The following is a 21,703-nucleotide window of genomic DNA, read 5'->3' as shown; positions in this document are numbered from 1 at the left end:
CCCTGATCCAGCTGACGGTTCGCCTTCTCTTTGTTGCTTTGATTGAGTGTAGTAAAGAGGCCGGGCGTCTCCCGGGCGCTCGCTGGCTTTCTTGCCATCCGCTAAAGGAAAAGACTGCGGTTGCCGAAAAAATAAAGAAGATATCGAGAATGACCGAGTACGACGGGGTGGGTTTGGACAGAGGGCTGGATGTTTTTGACCGTGGGCACTCTTTGCTATAAATTTGGGGCCACCCCGCACTCCCACCTACCCCACCCCCAAAAAACACCTTTCTAGGCAACCACTGGGCTAAAGGATGTAAATATGCCTTGCATTAAGCCAGAATTGCCTCTGAAGGTATAAAAATGATTAGGGATGGTATGCAACTTGTACCCCTTTGCAAACTGTGCAGTGATAGCTTTGAACAAGAAAAACGTACCTTGTTAATTTTAGATTTTTTTTTACATTATGCCGTGTTCAAAAAAGGATATGAGCCCCCCAAAAAGAATATATTGCATGTATACTCACTTTTGCTGGAAACAGTGGAAAGTTAAGATTTAATTCTCTGTCCTCTAATTACGGCAGAAAAAGACAACATTAACAAGGACGACGGTGGGCCTGAGCCGAAACAAAACGGTGCCTCAAAATTAGACTCGTAGGTTGTTTTTGCTTTTGGTGTTCCTATAGTTAACATCAACTGTGGCACAACACCTACAAAGAAAAAACGATTCTTAATTTTATAATTACAGCTTCCGCAATGGGCATTTTTATTATTTCAATGGCTTGTTTTTATTTATCTTTTTAAAAATGTGTTTATAACGAAGGACTTTGAAAAGTCAGTGTCTTGGATTTCTCTAATTCTAGGAGAGCCTGAAAATTAAATTAGTAAGAAAACTAATACCATCTATTTGTAGATTTATATTCTTTTCAAGGCACTTCACAGGCTAATTAAGACAATCAATTTTAAGAGAATCATTTACAATTTTAATTAACCTTTTTATCCTTAACTAAACAGTTGCTGACCCAATGTGTAACCTGGCAGAAAATTTAGAATAATCCTATTTATTATTTGCATTAGTCTGTTTTGTTTTGTTTTTAATTGTATCTAGTTTGAACTCTACATTTTAAGAATATCAGATTTGAACAGGGTGAAGCCCAAATAAGAAAATGGCACTAAGGGCCTATGACATAAAGTAAAAGCAATGGGTATTTTGTTTCTAAGTTTATAAACATTTGTGAATTATCCTGGAGGTCTAAAAGATTTAGGTAGACACTAACTTTTCCAGATTATGTGGTACAAATTATGCTAACAAAATTTATCAGCTAATTTGTCTTTTATTTTGACTAGATTTGGTTCACTGTATTACATTTTGAGCCAAAGCCAATCAGAATTTTAGAGCCAGCTGTAGAGGGAGATTTGATGAAGGAAAGTCCCCTGTGGCTGAGGTTGCTCTGAGGACACCTGACTGGGTGTCCATAAAGTAAGTTAGAGTTGGCACTTTTCCCCACAAGTCACAGGGCAACCACTTCCCACCTAAGAAGGCTTCCCTGTCCTGAGGAAACAGACATTTTGAGAAAAGCTAACCCATCGAGATACCATAGGATTCTGGTGACTTATCCAATGTCTGTGCTCTTGATATTTAAAACACATTAATAGGCAGTGTCAAAAAGAATAAATAGGGCCGGCCCGGTGGCCCAGTGGTTAAGTGTGCACGTTCTGCTTCAGCAGCCGGGGTTCACTGGTTTGGATCTCAGGTGTGGACATGGCACCGCTTCACAAGCCATGCTGTGGCAGGCATCCCACGTATAAAGTAGAGGAAGATGGGCATGGATGTTAGCTCAGGGCCAGTCTTCCTCAGCAAAAAGAGGAGGATTGGTGACAGATGTTACCTCAGGGCTAATCTTCCTCAAAATAAATAAATAAATAAATAGCAAGTTCTGATGAGTTCTGATTCCAGCTTTGCCAGCTTCCTACAAGATTATGAGTATTAGTAAATTGTAGTATACTAATATAAAGTAGCATTAACCTATATATTTCAGAACTGAATTCTGTAAGATCATACATATGCACTGAGGTAAACCTGCAAAAAAAGATGGTAAAAATTGATTCCATTTATATAACAATTTATCGTTTACATCCAATTTTCTTTCATTTTATCTCCACGACCACAGGAACTATGGCAGATTTTTTTTTTTACCAATTTTACAGACAATATATAAACAAAGATGAAATGATGATAAAGGATTGGAACCTAGGTCACAGTTCCTGCCTTGTGCTACTCCAACCATATTGATAATCATTTAAATCTGAACAAAGCAAAAAAAAAAAAGACAGAAAGAAAGTGGACTAAATACTTCACATTTGCAAATATGAACTCAAGATTTTAAAACAAATAGGTTCCTGACATTGGAAAACTTAACTTTGCTGAGATGTCAAGTAGAATAACCCAGGAATTCAGGGTGAGCTGGGTTATGCTAAAGAGGAACCTAACTAACCTGACCCAAATTTGAAACTCAAAAAGGCCTGTCCTCACTTAAACCTGACACAACTCAGTAAATATTCTTATCTCCATTTTAGAATTGGAGAAACTGAGATTGTATTTGCTAGTTTAAGGATTTCTTAAAGGGTCTCAGCCTGATGAATTACAAGAAGCTACTGTAGAGTTTTGAAGGAAAAAAACTTTATTGTATATAAACAATCTTCTCTTTAATTCAACATGAAAAAGTCAGAGTTATAGCACCCTGCCAAACACTATGAGGATAGATATAATAATATAATTTCTGATCTGGAAGGACTCAGATCTTAAGTATTCCAAAAGTTGCCAAATTTTCTTTTTGTTTTTGTTTTTGTTTTGAGGAAGATCAGCCCTGAGCTTACATCTGCCACCAATCCTCCTCTTTTTGCTGAGGAAGACTGGCCCTGAGCTAACATCCATGCCCATCTTCCTCTACTTTATATGTGGGACGCCTACCACAGCATGGCTCAACGAGTGGTGCCATGTCACACCCAGGATCTGAACTGGCAAACCCTAGGCCGCTGAAATGGAACATGCGAACTTACCCGGTGCACCACGGGGCTGACCCCAGGTTTGTTTTTTTTAACTATCAAAATTTTTGGCCTACATGGACACCACAGAGTGCATTGTATTAAGGGCCTTATCACAAGAAAATATACACTTTCCTTTATGCTTTTCAGATAAAAAATCACTTTCCTATTGTTACATTTGGAGAGCCCTGATATCTGAATCCTCAGATTAGGAAACAAAACCATCTAATCCATCTCCTTTGTTTTATATTTATAGGACAAGGAACTTGAATCCTTGTAAAATAATTTCATCAAAGTCACACAGCTATTACCACTGCCAACATCAGAACCCAGAACTGACGACACCTATGTGCTTTTTATGACTCTTAGACCAGGAGGTAAACAAATACAAATTTCCCCATTAGTCTGCTTCACGTGTTCTTGTATAATCCATGCAGGTGTCATGTACCTGGCCCGATGGCCCTCCTTCTCTCATAGCCTCACACTCCATAGCCTGCCTCTCAAAGACCTCTCTAACTCCTGACCATAGCTTACCCACATCTTTCATAACAAGTGGGTAGCCTAGTACTCACAGTGTGATCCAGGAATCAGCAGCATGAGCATCACCTGGGACTTTGCTGGAAATGCAAAATCTTGGCTCACCCCAGAGCTAAGACAGAAATCTACATTTTAACCAGATTTCTGGGTATTTCATATGTACATAAAAGTAAGAGAAATGCTGCACTAGAGAACATGGAGAAAGAACTTCTAGTTTCAGATAACCTCTCAGTGTTAGTACTACCAAGATTTTGTTTCTGATTAGCAAGGTCAAAGGAATGAAGTAGGCCATAAAGGTGCCTGGGTCAGTGAATAGCTAGAGTTTTTTTTCTTCCTTTTTTTTAATGATTTTTTTTGGGGGGGGGGGGAAGATTAGCCCTGAGCTAACATCTGCTGCCAATCCTCCTCTTTTTTGCTGAGGAAGACTGGCCCTGAGCTAACATCTGTGCCCATCTTCCTCTACTTTATATGTGGGAGGCCTACCACAGCATGGCTTGCCGAGCAGTGCCATGTCCACACCTGGGATCCGGGCCGCTGAATCCTGGGCCACTCAATCGGAACATGAGAACTTAACGGCTGTACCACCAGGCTGGCCCCCTGGATTTCTAACAAGATAGATATTCATAAAATAATGGTCTTATTCCCAAGAACTGACCAATGAGGTTTTTCTGAGGCAAAAGATTAAAGGCTCTCAGATCAAGATATGAAGACAATAGAAAAAAACTAAACATTTAAAGCCTCTGTAAATTACAATGTCAGTTTTTGCAAAAATGGATAGTTACCTGGAGAGCAGCAGCAAAAAAACAAAAAAAGACTAGCAATGTCATCTCTAACACTGGCGTTTCCAATAGGAAATTTAAAATAAGAAAAAGGCTTTTTCCTCTTGTGGAAAAACAGCAGCAGAAAAGTATTCTTGGATTGGATTTTCAAAAAGCCATCAAGTGACCCACAAGAGTTCTCAAAAACATTTAAAGAAGCCCGCTGAAAAGTTTCTTTGCCTTATGATTGTCATTAAAATAAGGCAAAACGTGAGAACATAGAATATGCAGTATGGTACTGAAGCCAGGTACCTGAGGGTTACTGGAAATATTCAATAAGATTACCTTTCAACCTTGTTCCCAACACAGACATAAATGAAAAGAAGTTAATCTTGTCAATTTGCTGTTTTCTTGTTTAAACTGAGGGGTGACTCAAGGCCACAAGGATTGATGAGCTTTTACAGAAGAAAAAAATGCCTTCAAGGAAGTTAGATCCCCAGATAACCAGCCCCTAGTTGCCTTTGACACCCAGAAGTCACATTGCCCAAGGGCTTCTTTGAGTGATAGAAACACAGATTACCCCTTTGTTTCTCTGAAACTCCTGCCAAGTCCCTTAGCTCTAAAAAATCTCCTGCTTTCTTCTCTTGTGAAGGCAGATTTGAGAAAACCTATCCTCCTGCCTTCTCATTTTGTCCAATTCAAATAAACCTTTCTCCATCTCCAAGCACAGATGTCTCACTGTTTGACTTACTGTGCACTGGGCACATGAACTCGAGATTGAGAGGTTTGGTATCAGGATTACCTCATTTTCTATACTAAATATAGTATATAATATATATATTTTTTATATACTATATACATAAACTGTATAAGCTTACAAACTTTATAAATTCTATGGAAGAAATGGAGTGAGTAGAAGAGATTTGAGCAGACAAATAATCCAGGCTCCCTTGTTTTACACACAGACAACTGGGGTTTGGAGAATCTGATTTACCCAAGTTCACATTCTCAACAATGTAGGACCAGAACCTGGGTCTCCTAACTACAAGTTCTTTTCACTATACTTGATTCATATTTTTAAAGTCCCTTTTCACAGAAAAATACTTTCGAAGAGTTTATTAAAGGCATTGTTCAAGTAAACATTACTAGTTGACTGAAGAGTTCATTGAATATGGTTTAATGGCAGTTTTAAATGAAAAACAAGACTTTAGGAATGTGTTTATGGGGAAAACATTTTAGCTCAGGTCCATTTCAACTCATAGCACCTTTTTATTTTTCAAGATTATAACCAGCCACAAGTACATTTAAAACACAAGTAGATATAAGACAATATATATGTATAAATGTTCTTACTTATATTTATGATTTTCCCAACCAGAAACACAAATGAAATTGAGTTTGACGAGATTTTCACATATTGAAGTATATGGAGTAACTATTCATATCCAAGACTGATTCAGCTTGAACTAAAAAAGCCTGAGTTTGGCCTATCAAACATACATTGTGCATCTGCTTTAACTATTAAAGAATGGCTCTCAAGATAAGAATGCATACTTCCCCTCCTATGCCCTATTGGTAATGCCCATATTAGTCCCTTTCCCAACATCAGTGGCATGTTGACCTGCTAATTTGCAACTGAATACGTCTTTGAAACTTTCATGAATATGTATCCTGGGCATGTTTAATGTATGTTCTTTGTTCTAAAAATATATAAAATTGTACTGCAAACCATGCTTCTTCTGAATGCTTTCTTCCTTTATGGAAAAGGCCTTCCTGGGTGATAATACTCAGTTTGGCTCAAGTAAAACTCACCTTATCTCTTATCTATAGAATGGTTATTGATTATTTTTGCATAGACAAGTTTATAAAGGATTAACCATTGCAAGTCTTTCAGAAAAAATTAAGCAATATAATACAATCTCCAGGTGAAGTTTATTAAATGAAACATCTATTCATAGTAACAGAACTTTAGGGACCCCCCCCCCCATCAGGTTGTAATTATTCCAAGATAATTAAACCAGGACTGGATTAATATTTATCTACATCAATGTAAGGTTGAGGAAAAAACTATTTAAGAAACTATTTTCAAGTACTTTATTAGTATTTTTGGCATAAACAATATAATTAAAATATCCATCTAATCAGTACACCTTTCAAGTCTTTTGTAAGTAATGCTGTAGATTTTTTCTGCAATTAATTTTCTTAGGATAGATTTCAAAACTAAAATTTCAGGATTCAAAATCTTGAACATTTTAAAGTTTGTAATGCATTGTGTTATTTTTTTAAAATGGGGTTATATTAATTTACCTAGTAATTATCAATGCGGAGTGCTATTTCATTGCCAAAATTGGGTCTCAGATTTTTTTTTTTTTGAGGAAGATTAGCCCTGAGATAACATCTGCTGCCAATCCTCCTCTTTTTGCTGAGGAAGGCTGGCCCTGAGCTAAAATCCGTTCCCATCTTCCTCTACTTTATATGTGGGACGCCTACCACATCATGGCTTGCCTAGCGGTGCCTGGTCCACACCTGGGATCCGAACTGGGAAACCCCGGGTCCCTGAAGCAGAACATGCGCACTTAACCACTGCACCACTGGGCCAGCCCCTCAGTTTTTTTATAAAACACTCCCTGTGGTTTTCATCTACATTTTTAAAAATACCATATGTTTCCTACCTAGATATATTTTACCTTTGAGAATAGAATGTTAATTATCTTTGCTTTATCAGAATTGCAGTATTTTGCTTACTTTTTATGTAGGAATAAAAAAGACTCTTATGAGGTAAACATAGTAATCCTCTGTCATTCTTCCTAGGTAGCATTCCCAGTCTGTAGTCTACCTTTTAATTTTGGTTAACTGTATTTTCATGTATAGATTAGAGCGTTAAATGCATCAATCTTTTCCTTTATAATTTCTTTTGTAACTTTTAAATTTATAATGTCTTCCTTTCTCAAGGGTTAAAATACCTTCCTCTGAATTTCTAGTTTTTCTAAAATGTGATTTTAAATCAGTATTTAATTAATTCATCTGAAATTTATTTTGATAATACTTGAAGGTGAAGACCTACATTTTAAAAAATAACTAGCCAATTTCCCAACATTACTGAGCTGGTTTCCTAGGTTTTTGTCTTTTATATAATAAAATGTAAGCTCTAGGAACTTTATATTGTTCATCGCCGTATTCTCAGTATCTAACAACACCTGGCACACAGTAGATACTCTCAGTAAATATTTGTTGAATGAGTGAATGATTGATATATAAGGTCTATATAGTTTGATCCATTTGAATTCTTTCATCTTCATTATTGAAGCTTGATGTTCTTTATAGACTTGACTTTACTAAGGACAAAGCACATTATATGCATATGCTAGAAAGCTATATGCACTTCTGTATCCATTCTTTTTAATACCTTGCTTCCTCTCTCCCCAAATAGCCAAATTGTTTATATTTTATGTATTTACTAAATTTATTTTATGTATATATATAAATTTAATTTACATGTTAAACTGTAGTTAATGGCACCACCATCTACCCATATGTTTGTCCAGAAACGTAGGGTCTTCTTTGATCTGTCCCTATTTCTCACCACTCACATCCAATCAATCACCAGGTCCTGTGAATTCTACTTCCAAAATATGTTTCAAATGTGTTTACTTGACTCTCTTTGCCATCACCCTACTATAAATCATCATCCGTCACATGGACTACTATAGCTCCTCTCCACATCCATTCAAGGCCCTGACAGCAGCCAAAGTAATCTCCCTAAAAGTGATGTCAGTAAGACCCTGCAGAATCCAGCCCCTGCCTCTAGTCTCATCTCAAGCCATTTTCACTCTAACTAGACTTTGGCCACACTGACTTTTTCTTTGTTCCCAACTCTATCTTTTCCTTTGAAGTCTTCCAGTCTTAGATTCAATGACACTTCACCAGACTGGTCTTCCTTAGCCCCTCACACTAGGTTAGAATCCCCTATATGTCTTCATAAATATCTTGTATTTTTTTCTTGATAACACTTAGTACAATCGTAATTATTCAGTTAGTTATGTAATTGTTTGCTTAGTGGCTATCCCCTACAGGGCTAAGATCCCTGAATGTTTGTCTTGTTTCCTTGTCACTCTAAAATTCAGCTGTACATCTCTTCTAACTACGACTTATTGCAGATTTCTCTATGATTTATAAATGTTTTTATAAATTCTCATAGTTCCAGTATAAGGTTTTAAAAAGCTATCTCACACATACTTTTGATTAGTTTGCTCTGTATAGATGTATGTCATTTATCTCAAGAGAATAGGATTCCTGAAAAACGGACTGGATGGGGCTAAGTTTTTTGTTTTCTTTTGGTTTTCCAGTTTTATTATTTATTGAGAAATAATTGACATACAGCATTGTGTAAGTTTAAGGTGTACAATGTGATGATTAGATCTAAGTATATATTGTAAAATGATTACCACAATAAGGTTAACGCATACATTACCTCACATAATTACAATTTTTTTGTGTGTGGTGAGAACATTTAAAATCCACTCTTTTAGCAACTTTCAAGTATACAATACAGTATTGTTAACTATAGTTACCACACTGTACATTACATCCTCAGAACTTCTTATAATTGGAAGTCTGTACCCTTTGACCATCATCTCTCCATTTCACCCACCCCCTAGATCCTGGCAACCACCATTCTACCATTTCTATGAATTTGGCTTTTTTTCCCTTTTTTTTTAGATTCTATATATATGTGAGATCATACAGTATTTGTCTTTCTCTGTCTGACTTATTTCACTTAGTATGGGCCTCAAGGTCCATCCATGTTGTCACAAATGGCAGGATTTCCTTCTTTTTTATAGCTGAATATATTCCATTTTGTATATACATATATGTGTGTGTGTATATATATATACACCACATCTTTATCCATCCATCCACGAATGAACACTTAGGTTGTTTCCATATCTTAGCTATTCTGAATAATACTGCAATGAACATGGGAGTGCAGACATGTCTTCGAGATAGTGATTTCATTTCCTTTGGATATATACCCAGAAATGGAACTGGTGGGTCATATGGTAGTTCTATTTTTAACTTTGTGAGGAACTTCCATACTGTTGTCCATAGTGGCTGTACCAATTTACATTCCCAACAAAGGTTCCCTTTTCTCAGCAGCCTCCCTGACAGTTATCTCTTGACTTTTTGATAATAACCATTCTACAGGTGTGAGGTGATAGCTCCCTGTGATTTAGATTTGCGTTTCCCTGATGATTAGTGTTACTGAGCACCTTTTCATGTACCTATGGCCCATTTGTATGTCTTCTTTGGGAAAATGTCTGTTCAGATCTTCTGCCCAGTATTTAATTGGAATTTTTGTTTTGCTATTGAGTTATGAGTTCTTCCGATATTTTTGATGTTAACCACTTATCTGATATATAGTTTTCAAATATTTTCTCCCATTCCATAGGTTGCCTCTTCATTCTGTTGTTTCTTAAGCTCTGCAGAAGCTTTTCAGTTTGATGTAGTCACATTTGTTGATTTTTGTTTCTTCTAGGAATTTTTTTTTTATTTTTTATTTTTTTTCCTTTTTCTCCCCACAGCCCCCCGGTACACAGTTGTATATTCTTCATTGTGGGTCCTTCTAGTTGTGGCATGTGGGACGCTGCCTCAGCATGGTTTGATGAGCAGTGCCATGTCAGCGCCCGGGATTCCAACCAATGAAACCCTGGGCTGCCTGCAGCAGAGCGCGAGAACTTAAGCACTCGGCCACGGGGCCAGCCCCTCTTCTAGGAATTTTACAGTTTCAGGTCTTACCTTTAAGTCTTTAATACATTTTAAGTTAATTTTTGTGAGTAGTGTATGACAGGCTTGGGGCTAGGTTTAAATCATTATGTTTTTTTCAGAACTTTATAATTGAGAATGATTTTATGTGTTTATATTTTAGGATAAGAAAAGTAATTCAGCTTCAAATTCAGACACAGAAATGAAAGCTGAACAACTGCCTCCTTGTGTGAACCCCGGCAACCCTGTGTTTTCATGTATGTTGGACCCAAAGACACTCCATACGGCTACCTCCCTATCAAAACCTACGATGATTATGTATAAAACCAATTCAGGTAGTTATGGTGAATTCTTACCTATGCCACAGTTTTGTCCTTGCATTTATAGTCCAAAGGAGCAAGTATTTTCAAGCCATATCAGAGCTACGGGATTTTATCAAAATAACACTCTGAACACTGCACCTGACAGAACCAGAACCCTTGATTTTCCTAATTTTCAACATACTCTATGAATATGTTCCTTTGTGTATTTAAGAGAGAATATACTCAGCAAAAATGAGTTTGAAATCTAAGGCTAGAATACCTAATTTGAAATATAAAATGACTTAATTTTTTAAAATACCTTAACGAAATAAAGCCTTTCAACTGATAACTGAATGACAGTGACTTCTTAAATAAAATGTGTTCAAGGGCCTGGCCCTGTCACGTAGTGGTTAAGTTTGGTGTACTCGATTCGGTGGTCTGGGTTCACAGTTTCAGATCCCAAGCGCAGACCTACACCACTCGTCAGCCATGCTGTGGTGGTGAGCCACATATAAAGAGGAGGAAGATTGGCACAGATGTTAGCTCAGGGCTAACCTTCCTCAGCAAAAAAAAAAAAAAAAAAGTGTTCAAAATAGCAAAATAAAAGCTGGAAAGCATTTTAGTACATTTTATCTTTCTTTAGTATGTGTACTCCAAAAGCTTCAAAAGGCTGTCAGGATCTCAGTTGTCTACCGAGTAGATTTATCAAAACAAAGGAACACAGGAGCTCTAAGAAAAAAGTTGAATTAAGGAAGATTCTGACCAGTAATTTCCCACTTTTCTGTATTTCAACTAATGGCTTAGACCGTTAGTTCTGGGGGAATGTTAGTTCCCACTGCTAGGCTGGTGGAAGATAGGACATTATTCATTCATTCATTTAGCAATGAATGGCAGGCACTATGCTATAAAAATGGAACACAAATAAAAGATAGTTCTTTTATGGTTTCAGTGAACAATATTTTGGGGGAAATGAGATTAGCAACTTAATAACAAGTGATAGTTTATGTAACGTAAAGTATGCAGACACAGAGACAGAATTGCTCAAATTGAGACCAAGAAGATCAGGGTAAATAACCTGGAGAAGGTAAAACCAAATCAAAGGAAAGTCAGTCCAAGGAGAAGAAATGATAAGTATAAAAGTGCAAAGATGTGAGAAAATGTGGTATATTTTTATAAATGCAATTAATTTGATATCTTTTTTTTTTGAGGAAGATTAGCCCTGAGGTAACATCTGTCACCAATCCACCTCTTTTTTGCTAAGAAAGACTGGCCCTGAGCTAACATCTCTGCCCATCTTCCTCTACTTTATAGGTGGGGAGGCCTGTCACAGCATGGCTTGACAGGTGGTGCTAGGTCTGCACCTGGGATCCAAACCAGTGAACCCAGAGCCGCTAAAGCGGAATGTGTGAACTTAACCACTGCGCCACTGGGCTGGCCCCTGATATATCTTTAACATAGAATGTGAGCAGTGGTGGATGATAAGCTATACAATTCTTCAAAGTCTGTAATTCCACTGTATATACAGATTTATTTCAGTTGCCAGCTGTTGAAACCACCCATTCACTTGGGTCTGGGTACCTCACTGAAAAAAAAATCACTGTTCTTATTTTTCCTTATTGGTTTCAGGTTCAGGATATTAATGTTAATTAGAAATAATTTTGTGAGTCACTAGGAGATCAGAAAAGTTGGATCTTTGAGCGGGCCCAGTGGCATAGTGGTTAAGTTCACACACTCCACTTCAGCGGCCTGGAGTTTGCAGGTTAGGATCCCAGGCACTGACCTATGCACTGCTTATTAAGCCATGCTGTGGTAGGCGTCCCACATATAAAGCAGAGGAAGACGGGCACGATGGTAGCTCAGAGCTAATCTTCCTCACCCAAAAAAAAAAAAAAAAAAGATTAAAATGGCAAATTAAAAGTTAAAAAAAAAGTTGGATCTTCTATTTACAAAAACAGCTTGATGTGTGGAAATAGCTCAAACTCTACACTCTCATGAAATTCTTCCAAAAAGCCCAAAATGTGGTATTTGCTAATGGCACAAGCAAGAAGAAAAATTAGTTTTGTTTACTTCCTCTAAAACATCAAAAATCAAGGCACTGCACAAGATTTCCAGGTGAGTAATCAACAGAATTTGAGTTTCCTAGCCTTTTCCCCACGTAAACTGTACAAACCATTATTCCCCTCTGCTGTAGGTGCTCATTTTGTGGCAAGAGAAGTCAACTTTTTAATATGTAGACTCTAGACATTAATCTAAAGTTTCTTACTATGGCAGGTGGTTAAGCCCTTTTTTGTTGTTGTTGCTAAAATTCTTAGATAGGATGAATATCTCAGAATAAGGTATGTTGTCTGGAATGCCCCTACGTAGTCATTCAGTGCCTATTAAAGTCCAGGGACAATTCTAGGGAACTTTACAGTTTCAGGTCTTACCTTTAAGTCTTTAATACATTTTAAGTTAATTTTTGTGAGTAGTGTATGACAGGCTTGGGGCTAGGTTTAAATAATTATGTTTTTTTCAGAACTTTATAATTGAGAATGATTTTATGTGTTTATATTTTAGGATACATACAGCTTAGATTCTAGTAAATTCTATTAGGGAAAAACAGATCCAAAATAATATATAAATATGTATATGTAAAATATGTATACATATTTACATGTAAACACTTACATGAGTATATATATAATATTTAAGTATTTATGTTACATGTTACATACATATACAGGCATACCTCGTTTTATTGCCCTTCACAGATACTGTGGTTTTTTGTTTTTTGTTTTCCTTTTTCTCCCCAAAGCCCCCCTGTACACAGTTGTATATTTTTAGTTGTGGGTCCTTCTAGTTGTGGCATGTGGGACGCCACCTCAGCATGGCTTGATGAGCAGTGCCATGTCCGTGCCCAGGATCCGAACCCAGGAAATCCTGGGCCACCGAAGCACAGCACGCCAACTTAACCACTCAGCCAGAGGGCAGCCAAACTTTTTTTTTTTGAGGAAGATTATCCCTGAGCTAACATCTGCTTCCAATCCTCCTCTTTTTTGCTGAGGAAGACTGGCCCTGAGCTAACATCCATGCCCATCTTCCTCTACTTTATATGCAGGACGCCTGCCACAGCTTGGCTTGGCAAGCAGTGCGTAGGTCTGCACCTGGGATCTGAACCAGCGAACCCTGGGCCACAGATCGGAATGTGTGAACTTAACCGCTGTGCCAGGGGGCCGGCACCAGATACTGCATTTTTTAATAAGACCCTCCAACCAGCAAAAAGATTACGACTTGCTGAAGGCTTAGATGATGGTTAGCATTTTTCAACAACACTAAAGTATTTTTGAATTAAGGTATGTAATTGTTTTTTTAGACATAAGCTATTGCACGCTTAATAGACTACAGTATAGTGTAAACATAAATTTTATATGCACTGGGAAACCAAAAAATTTGTGTGACTTGCTTTATTGTGATACTCCCTTATTGCAGTGGTCTGGAACCAAACCTGCAATATCTCAGAGATATGCCTGTAGACATACATAAATATTTACATGTAAATATTATATGTCTATATATATATAAATCATGCCAGGTGATAAGTGTTATGGGAAAAAACTAAAATAGGGTTGGGGGAGAAAGAGGCTTGGGCAAGGAGTTATTTTAGGTGGGGAAGGTCTCAGATAAGTTGATGTTTGACCACACTCCTGAAGGAAGTGAAGGAAATATCTGGGGAAAATCAAGCTGTTGTAAGTCAAATGAATATCAAGTCTGGAGTTCATGGGAGAAGCCTAAACTGAGTATAATCAATTTAAACAACATCCACACAAAGATATTATTTAAAATCATAACACCAGATAAGACTACACTTAAAGAACAAAAATTCAACCAAGTAAATTTAAAGATCTGGGGCTGGCCCCGTGGCCGAGTGGTTAAGTTCGCGCGCTCCGCTGCAGGCGGCCCAGTGTTTCGTTGGTTCGAATCCTGGGCGCGGACATGGCACTGCTCATCAGACCACGCTGAGGCAGCGTCCCACATGCCACAACTAGAAGAACCCACAACGAAGAATATACAACTATGTACCGGGGGGCTTTGGGGAGAAAAAGGAAATAATAAAATCTTTAAAAAAAAAAAAAAAAAAATTTAAAGATCCAATTGGCTTCATTAAGCAATTCATGAATGGGGCAGCATCCCATCCAGCAAGAAGAGAGATACTCTGAGGAGGTGTACAAAAGGGAAAATTTTTACAGACAGAAGGAGGGTGGGGCAAGGAAGTTATCAGCAAAAGAAAAGAAAGGATTATTGTAGGCCAGGACATCTTCCTTTGGCATTTGGCGGGAAGGGAAGGGAAGGCAGGGGTTTTGTCATGCAGATTACCTCACTAACGCTAATCAGGAAATTTCAGATTGTTGAAAAGTTACATTTCTGGGAGAGGTTGAAATTGCAATGGAGTCTTGATTTGCTGTTGTGGAGACAAAAGACTCCGTTTTGTGCCTGTGCTTTTTTAACACTACAAAGTATAGGCAGAAAAGAGACCCAAGGACTAAGCTTTAGGGAACTCCAACATTTAGAAGTCAGGGGAATGATGAGAAATAAACAACTGAGACCTCGAATAAGTGACATTATGGTGAAGCAGGAAGAAATTAGGAACACTGTGATACCCAGAAGCCAAGCAAAGAACTTGTTTCAAGAAGAAGGAATGACCCAACTGATATTATCTGGGGAGATAACACATGCACCGAGACCTCAGGGTTTGACTAGGCAAGGTGGAAGTCACTGGTGACCGCAGGAAGAAGTGTTCCAGTGAGGTCACAGACAGGAAAACATTATTGGACTAGGTTTAAGAAAGAATGCAAGAAGTAAAAACTACTTTTTAGTAGCTTTGTTAAACACTGAACAGAGAAACAGGGTGATAGCTGGAAGGAGAGGTAGGGCCAAAGGTTATTTATTTATTTATTTTTTGAGGAAGATTAGCCCTGAGCTAACTGCTGACAATCCTCCTCTTTTTGCTGAGGAAGACTGGCCCTGAGCTAACATCCATGCCCATCTTCCTCTGCTTGATATGTGGGATGCCTGCCATAGCATGGCTTGTCAAGCAGTGCCATGTCCACACCCAGGATCCGAACCAGCAAACCCCGGGCCACTGAAGCAAAACGTACGAACTTAACCACTGCCCCACCAGGCCGGCCCAACATATTTGTATTTTGATGGGACCACATTGTGAGAACTGCTGACCTACAGTAATCAGTTCTAAACAGAAAATGAAGCTGGAGATGAATACAGAATAAGTTTTCTTTAATATGGACTAAAAAAGCTAAAGTGTATAAAATCAAAGCCAAGGATAGGCCAAGCACAGAATTATCCACAAACTTACAGTATACTTAGAACTAGGCTACCTAAGAATCACCCAAAAGAAGCATTAGAGTATGAACTGTAAAGTATTAAATTCACTACTTTGTGAGATACACTAAATAAAGCAGTACACTTTTGGAATATGCTACCCTAAAATGTAAAAAAATATATACTTTGTAATTTTTCCAAAAATAGACTATTTCAGATAAAAGTTTGAACAATCAATTCTTCTAGAAAAGATTTAAGGCACATTATGTTAAAAAATTCACATACTTTAGGGGCCAGCCCGTGGCCCAGTGGTTGGGTTTGCACACTCCACTTCGGTGGCCCAGGGTTTTGCCGGTTCAGATCCTGGGTGCGGACCTAGCACCACTCATCAAGCCACGCTGAGGCAGCAACCCACAAAGCACAACCACAAGGACCTACAACTAAAATATACAACTATATATTGGGGGGCTTTGGGGAAAAAGAAGAAAAAAAAAATTCATATACTTTAGGCAAACTTACTATGTTCTAGGTACTGTAGTAAGTAGTTTGTTTCGCTGACTAAACAAAAACCATGTTTATTTAGGTCATAAAAAGGCTAAAATGAAGTATGGTGTAAATATTGTCAAAAGCAATTCTTTGGGGGCCAGCCCTGTGGTGCAGCAGTTAAGTTCAAACATTCCACTTCGGCAGCCTGGGGTTCACTGGTTTGGATCCTGGGTGCGGACATGGCACCGCTTGGCACATCATGCTGTGGTAGGTGTCCCACATATAAAGTAGAGGAAGATGGGCATGGATGTTAGCTCAGGGCAAGTCTTCCTCAGCAAAAAGAGGAGGATTGGTGGCAGATGTTAGCTCAGGGCTAATCTTCCTCAAAAAACAAAAAAAAAGTAGTTCTCTGAAGAGAATATCTCCGGAGAGATGATCTTAGGGTCATATGCCTTTAAAACATTATAGAATGAGGATTTACATTTCAAAAACTGTGGACAATGACAAAGAGAAGATACTAGTAACCTGGTCATGACCTAAAGAATAAAATTGGTTTGGGGCCGGCCCCGTGGCACAGCGGTTAAGTGCACACATTCCGCTTTGGCGGCCCGGGGTTCACCGGTTCAGATCCTGGGTGTGGACATGGCACCGCTTGGCAAGCCATGCTGTGGTAGGCATCCCACATATAAAGTAGAGGGACATGGGCACGAATGTTAGCTCAGGGCCAGTATTCCTCAGCAAAAAAAGGAGGATTGGCAGCAGTTAGCTCAGGGCTAATCTTCCTCAAAGAAAAATTAAATTAAATTTTAAAAGCTTTAAGAAAAAAATAGGAAAACTGGTTTTATTATTAGTACATGAGAGTTAGTTACAGTGAGGTATGCCTTAGGGCTTGTAAACAAAGGGAATTATCCTAAACTTTTTTTGGAAAGAGGAAGCCTGTTGTGTAAAATTGGACGCATGATGCCATGAAACATTCCTTTCATCAAACTAATTATCCTTGTTTTGGATTTCATGTTTACCATTGTACCATACACATCTGCTTATCAGAAGAAATGAATTGTCATATAACCTATCATACTCATGAACATTCTCAATTTCTGATTATGAATAACAAGGAGGCAGGGTTTTTTTTGTTCAGTCTCCTGAGCTTGGTTAATGTGAATCTGATCCTCAGAGATGGGTCAGCTCTTGAGGGTGCTCTTGATGAGTCTTTGAGAGTCAGACTGAGCCAGATAAGGAAATGAAACACACCCCTGTTGTCAGGCTACGTTTGGGAGATCACTTTCTAACCTTTTCCCCAGACAGTATGTGCAAAAATCCTTTACCCTTATTCCCCCATGGATGAGGTTTCTTCGAAACTTCTTGGCTTGCGAGTGACAAGTGGTCCCTCCTTGACCAAATTCTAAACAGGCTCCTCTGAGCCACCTTTTCAACTAGGCATCGTCCTTGGGCTTTGCCCTTACGAGCTCAGTTGTAGCAAGAATATTGTTAAATTGGTTTAGCCAGAATCCCCGCCGCCAATATCTGGTCACCTTCCATCTGACCAACTTCCTTATCCCTCCACCATCCCCCAAGTGATATGTGATCAATCTGGCCTGCCTTCAGCAAGAACCCTGTTATGTTAGTTTAGCCAGAATCTCCCTACCCTTGATGTTTCCTCTTAGTAATTTTCTATCCACTGACAACCCCCGTCCCCCTCGACTTGTTCCTTGGCTAATAATCACGACTTGTCCATGCTGTATTAGGAACTAACCGAGTTCTATACTGAAGTCTCTTCTCTCCATTGCAATAGTTCCTGAGTAAAATCTGTTTTTACTGCTCTAACTACTGTCTAGCTCTGGTTTCCTTTGACACTAAGGAGCCAGGACAGCATATGTTTACATAACTATATGTGTTTACTTTCCATTAAACTACTAGACAGCATTTATCTATTAGGAGTAATACTTTTACCTCTGTCAGTAAAGAGCTAAAATGTATAAAAGAAGATTTATCCCAAACCTTGTCTGAGACAAACCTTGCTTGTTTGATGTAATTCACAATCTCTTTCTGGGAAGAAAAAAAGAAATGAGCATTCCTGATAAAATGCTTCAGCACTATAACAAGATAAACACATGTTTTGTGAAATTAGTTACCAATCCACCCTAGGTGACTCTCAAGTGACTGTCAGTCAAGAGGCAAGTGGCATGTAAGAAAATACCATTTATTTATTTATTTATTTATTATTTTGAGGGAGACTAGCCTGGAACTAACATCTGCCGCCAATCCGCTTCTTTTTGCTGAGGAAGACTGGCCCTGAGCTAACATCCATGCCCATCTTCCTCTACTTTATATGTGAGACGCCTACCACAGCATGGCTTGCCAAGCAGTGCCACGTCCACACCCGGGATCCAAACCAGCAAACCCCAGGCCACCAAAGCAGAATGTGCAAATTTAACCACTCTGCCACTGGGCCAGTCCCAGAAAATATCCTTTTTTTAAATCTAGTCTAATTATTTCCTATTCCTATAAAGCATCCATTGCAAACATGGGCTAACTAACGATCTTTCTTTTGCATGCAATATTTTGATATAGCTTTGATATTTGTTCATAACCAAATCTGTCAAAACAATTTTTTAATTAACATGTACACTGTGTATTTATGTATGGTAATCATACAGTAGTGGGGGATTAAAGATCTCTCCAGTTCATGCTTCTTTTCTTTTTTATTTGTTTTGAGGAAGAGTAGCCCTGAGCTAACATCTGCTGCCAATCCTCCTCTTTTTTGGGGAGAAAGACTGGCCCTGAGCTAACATCTGTGCCCATCTTCCTCTACTTTATATGTGGGACGCCTGCCACAGCATGGCTTGCCAAGCGGTGTGTAGGATCCAAAGCAGCGAACCATGGGCCCCCAAAGTAGAACGTGTGAACTTAACTGCTGCACCACTGAGCCGGCCCTCCAGTTCACATTTCTGGAATGGTTATATTTAGTTTATTTTATTCACTTGGTATCTTTTTTTTTTAAGATTGGCACCTGAGCTAACATCTGTTGCCAATCTTCTTTCTTCTTCTTCTTCTTCTTCTCCTCCCCAAAGCCCCCAGTACATAGTTGCATATTCTGGTTGTAGGTCCTCTGGTTGTGCTATGTGGGACGCTGCCTCAGCATGGCCTGATGAGCAGTGCCATGTCCATCCGCGCCCAGGATACAAACCAGGGAAACCCTGGGCCGCCAAAGAGGAGCGCGCGAACTTAACCACTTGGCCACGGGGCCGACCCCTCACTTGGTATCTTGAAATTAATTTCAATCAAATAATTGGCATTATGAAAAAAATCAAAGGACTACCATAACAATTCTTTCTTATCTTTTATTCATTGGTTTTAATGATAACATTATTATTTGGGAGACATTTTTATCATAAAGGAAATGGGAATATCTGTATCAGTATTTTCACTCTGTCACCACTTCAATCTAAGACAAAGGTCCCTTGCAAACCATAGGAGGTTGCTCAAAAGAGGTCAAGTATTTCTGTCACATTAAAACCATGACTTTACTTAGAGGATAGGATCAAAAATGTTAACAAATAACTACTTAAGAGTTTCCCTTCTTCTTCCTCCTCCCAGGATCTATCTTTTGCCCTTAGGGCAGCTACTGGGCCTACTCTTGTTTTCTGATTGGGATAGTAATTGGAAAAGTCTGAGGAAAGGAAGACTAGGTCGGTTAACACATTCTGAATGTCAAACTGGCATCTGATACACAGAAGACCCACCTTTATTTTGGTTACATTTATTTTTAAAAATGAAAACAAACAAACCACACATCTATGGACAGCTAATCTTCGACAAAGGAGCAGAGGGCCTACAATGGAGAAAAGAAAGTCTCTTCAACAAATGGTGCTGGGAAAACTGGACAGCCACATGCAAAAGATTGAAAATTGACCATTCTTTTTCACCACACACCAAAATAAACTCAAAATGGATCAAAGACCGAAAGATTAGGCCTGAGACAATAAGTCTTCTGGAACAGAATATAGGCAGTACACTCTTTAACATCAGTTTCAAAAGAATCTTTTTGGACACTATATCTCCTCAGTTGAGGGAAACAATAGAAAGAATAAACAAATGGCACTTCATCAGACTAAAGAACTTCTTTAAGGCAAGGGAAAACAGGATTGAAACAAAAAAACAGCTCACTAATTGGGAAAAAATATTTACAAGCCACTTATCCGACAAAGGGTTAATCTCAATATACAAAGAACTCACATGGCTTAACAACAAAAAAACAAACAACCCGATCAAAAAATGGGCAGAGGACATGAACAGACATTTCTCAAAAGATATAAATATGGCCAATAGACACATGAAAAGATGTTCATCATCGCTAATCATCAGGGAAATGCAAATCAAAACTACACTAAGATATCACCTTACACCCATTAGATTGGCAAAAACATCCAAAACCAAGAGCGACAAATGTTGGAGAGGTTGTGGAGAAAAAGGAACCCTCATCCACTGTCGGTGGGAATGCAAACTGGTACAGCCACTATGGAAAACAGTATGGAGATTTCTCAAAAAGTTAAAAATAGAAATACCCTATGACCCAGCCATCCCATTACTGGGTATATATCCTAAGAACCTGAAATCAGAAATCCCAAGAGTCCCTTGCACCCCTATGTTCATCGCAGCATTATTTACAATAGCCAAGACGTGGAACCAACCTACATGCCCAGAAACTGATGATTGGATAAAGAAGATGTGGTATATATACACAATGGAATACTACTCAGCCATAAAAAAAGACAAAATTGGCCCATTCGCAGCAACATGGATGGACCTCGAGGGTATTATGTTAAGCGAAATAAGCCAGTCAGAGAAAGACGAACTCTATATGACTCCACTCATAGGTGGAAGTTAATATATTGACAAGGAGATCTGATCGGTGGTTACCAGGGTAAAGGGGGGGTGGGGGGAGGGCACAAAGGGGGTAGTGGTGTACCCACAACATGACTAACAATAATGTACAACTGAAATCTCACAAGGTTGTAATCTATCATAACATTAATAAAAAAAAAATGAAAACAAACAAACCAGGGTTGATTATAAGAAATAGCAATCCTGCCTCATCAGAAAGTCTGATAACTGGACAGGATTGCTACAGAAGTTATCAAAAGTGGCTTTATAGAAGTAAAAGTTTCAGGGCTGGCCCCATGGCCAAGCAGTTAAGTTCACACGCTCCACTTCAGTGGCCCAGGGTTTCCCTGCTTCGAATCCTGGGCACGGATATGGCACTGCTCATCGAGCCATGCTGACGCAGCATCCCACATGCCACAACTAGAAGGACCCACAACTGAAAATACACGACTATGTACTGGCAGGGGGCTTTGGGAGAAAAAGGAAAAATAAAATCTTTAAAAAAAAAAAGTTTTGCATTAAAAACAACACCACGAGGCTGTTTTATGACCTACTTGAATGACGTCAGATGACCAAATACTGTAAAAACTTATTCCTAAAATTCTTTTTGTTTTCCTAAAAATCCTCTAATC

At 38.6% G+C, this 21,703-nt stretch overlaps 1 protein-coding gene across 1 annotated transcript; it reads left to right on the top strand.

Moving 5' to 3' along the window:
- Nucleotides 1–53: 53 nt before the first annotated feature.
- On the top strand, nucleotides 54–10,745 carry PIERCE2 (piercer of microtubule wall 2). The gene is made up of 2 exons (XM_014733688.3): nucleotides 54–167; nucleotides 10,247–10,745. The coding sequence occupies exons 1-2, from the start codon at nucleotides 150–152 to the stop codon at nucleotides 10,592–10,594; spliced, it is 366 nt and encodes a 121-aa protein (XP_014589174.1). The 5' UTR covers nucleotides 54–149; the 3' UTR covers nucleotides 10,595–10,745.
- The last annotated feature ends 10,958 nt before the right edge of the window (nucleotides 10,746–21,703 follow it).

Source organism: Equus caballus, chromosome 1 (genome assembly GCF_041296265.1).
Source record: "Equus caballus isolate H_3958 breed thoroughbred chromosome 1, TB-T2T, whole genome shotgun sequence".
NCBI lineage: Eukaryota > Metazoa > Chordata > Mammalia > Perissodactyla > Equidae > Equus > Equus caballus.
The sequence above is the reverse complement of the archived record's forward strand: the minus strand, read 5'-3'. Positions and strand labels throughout refer to the sequence as shown.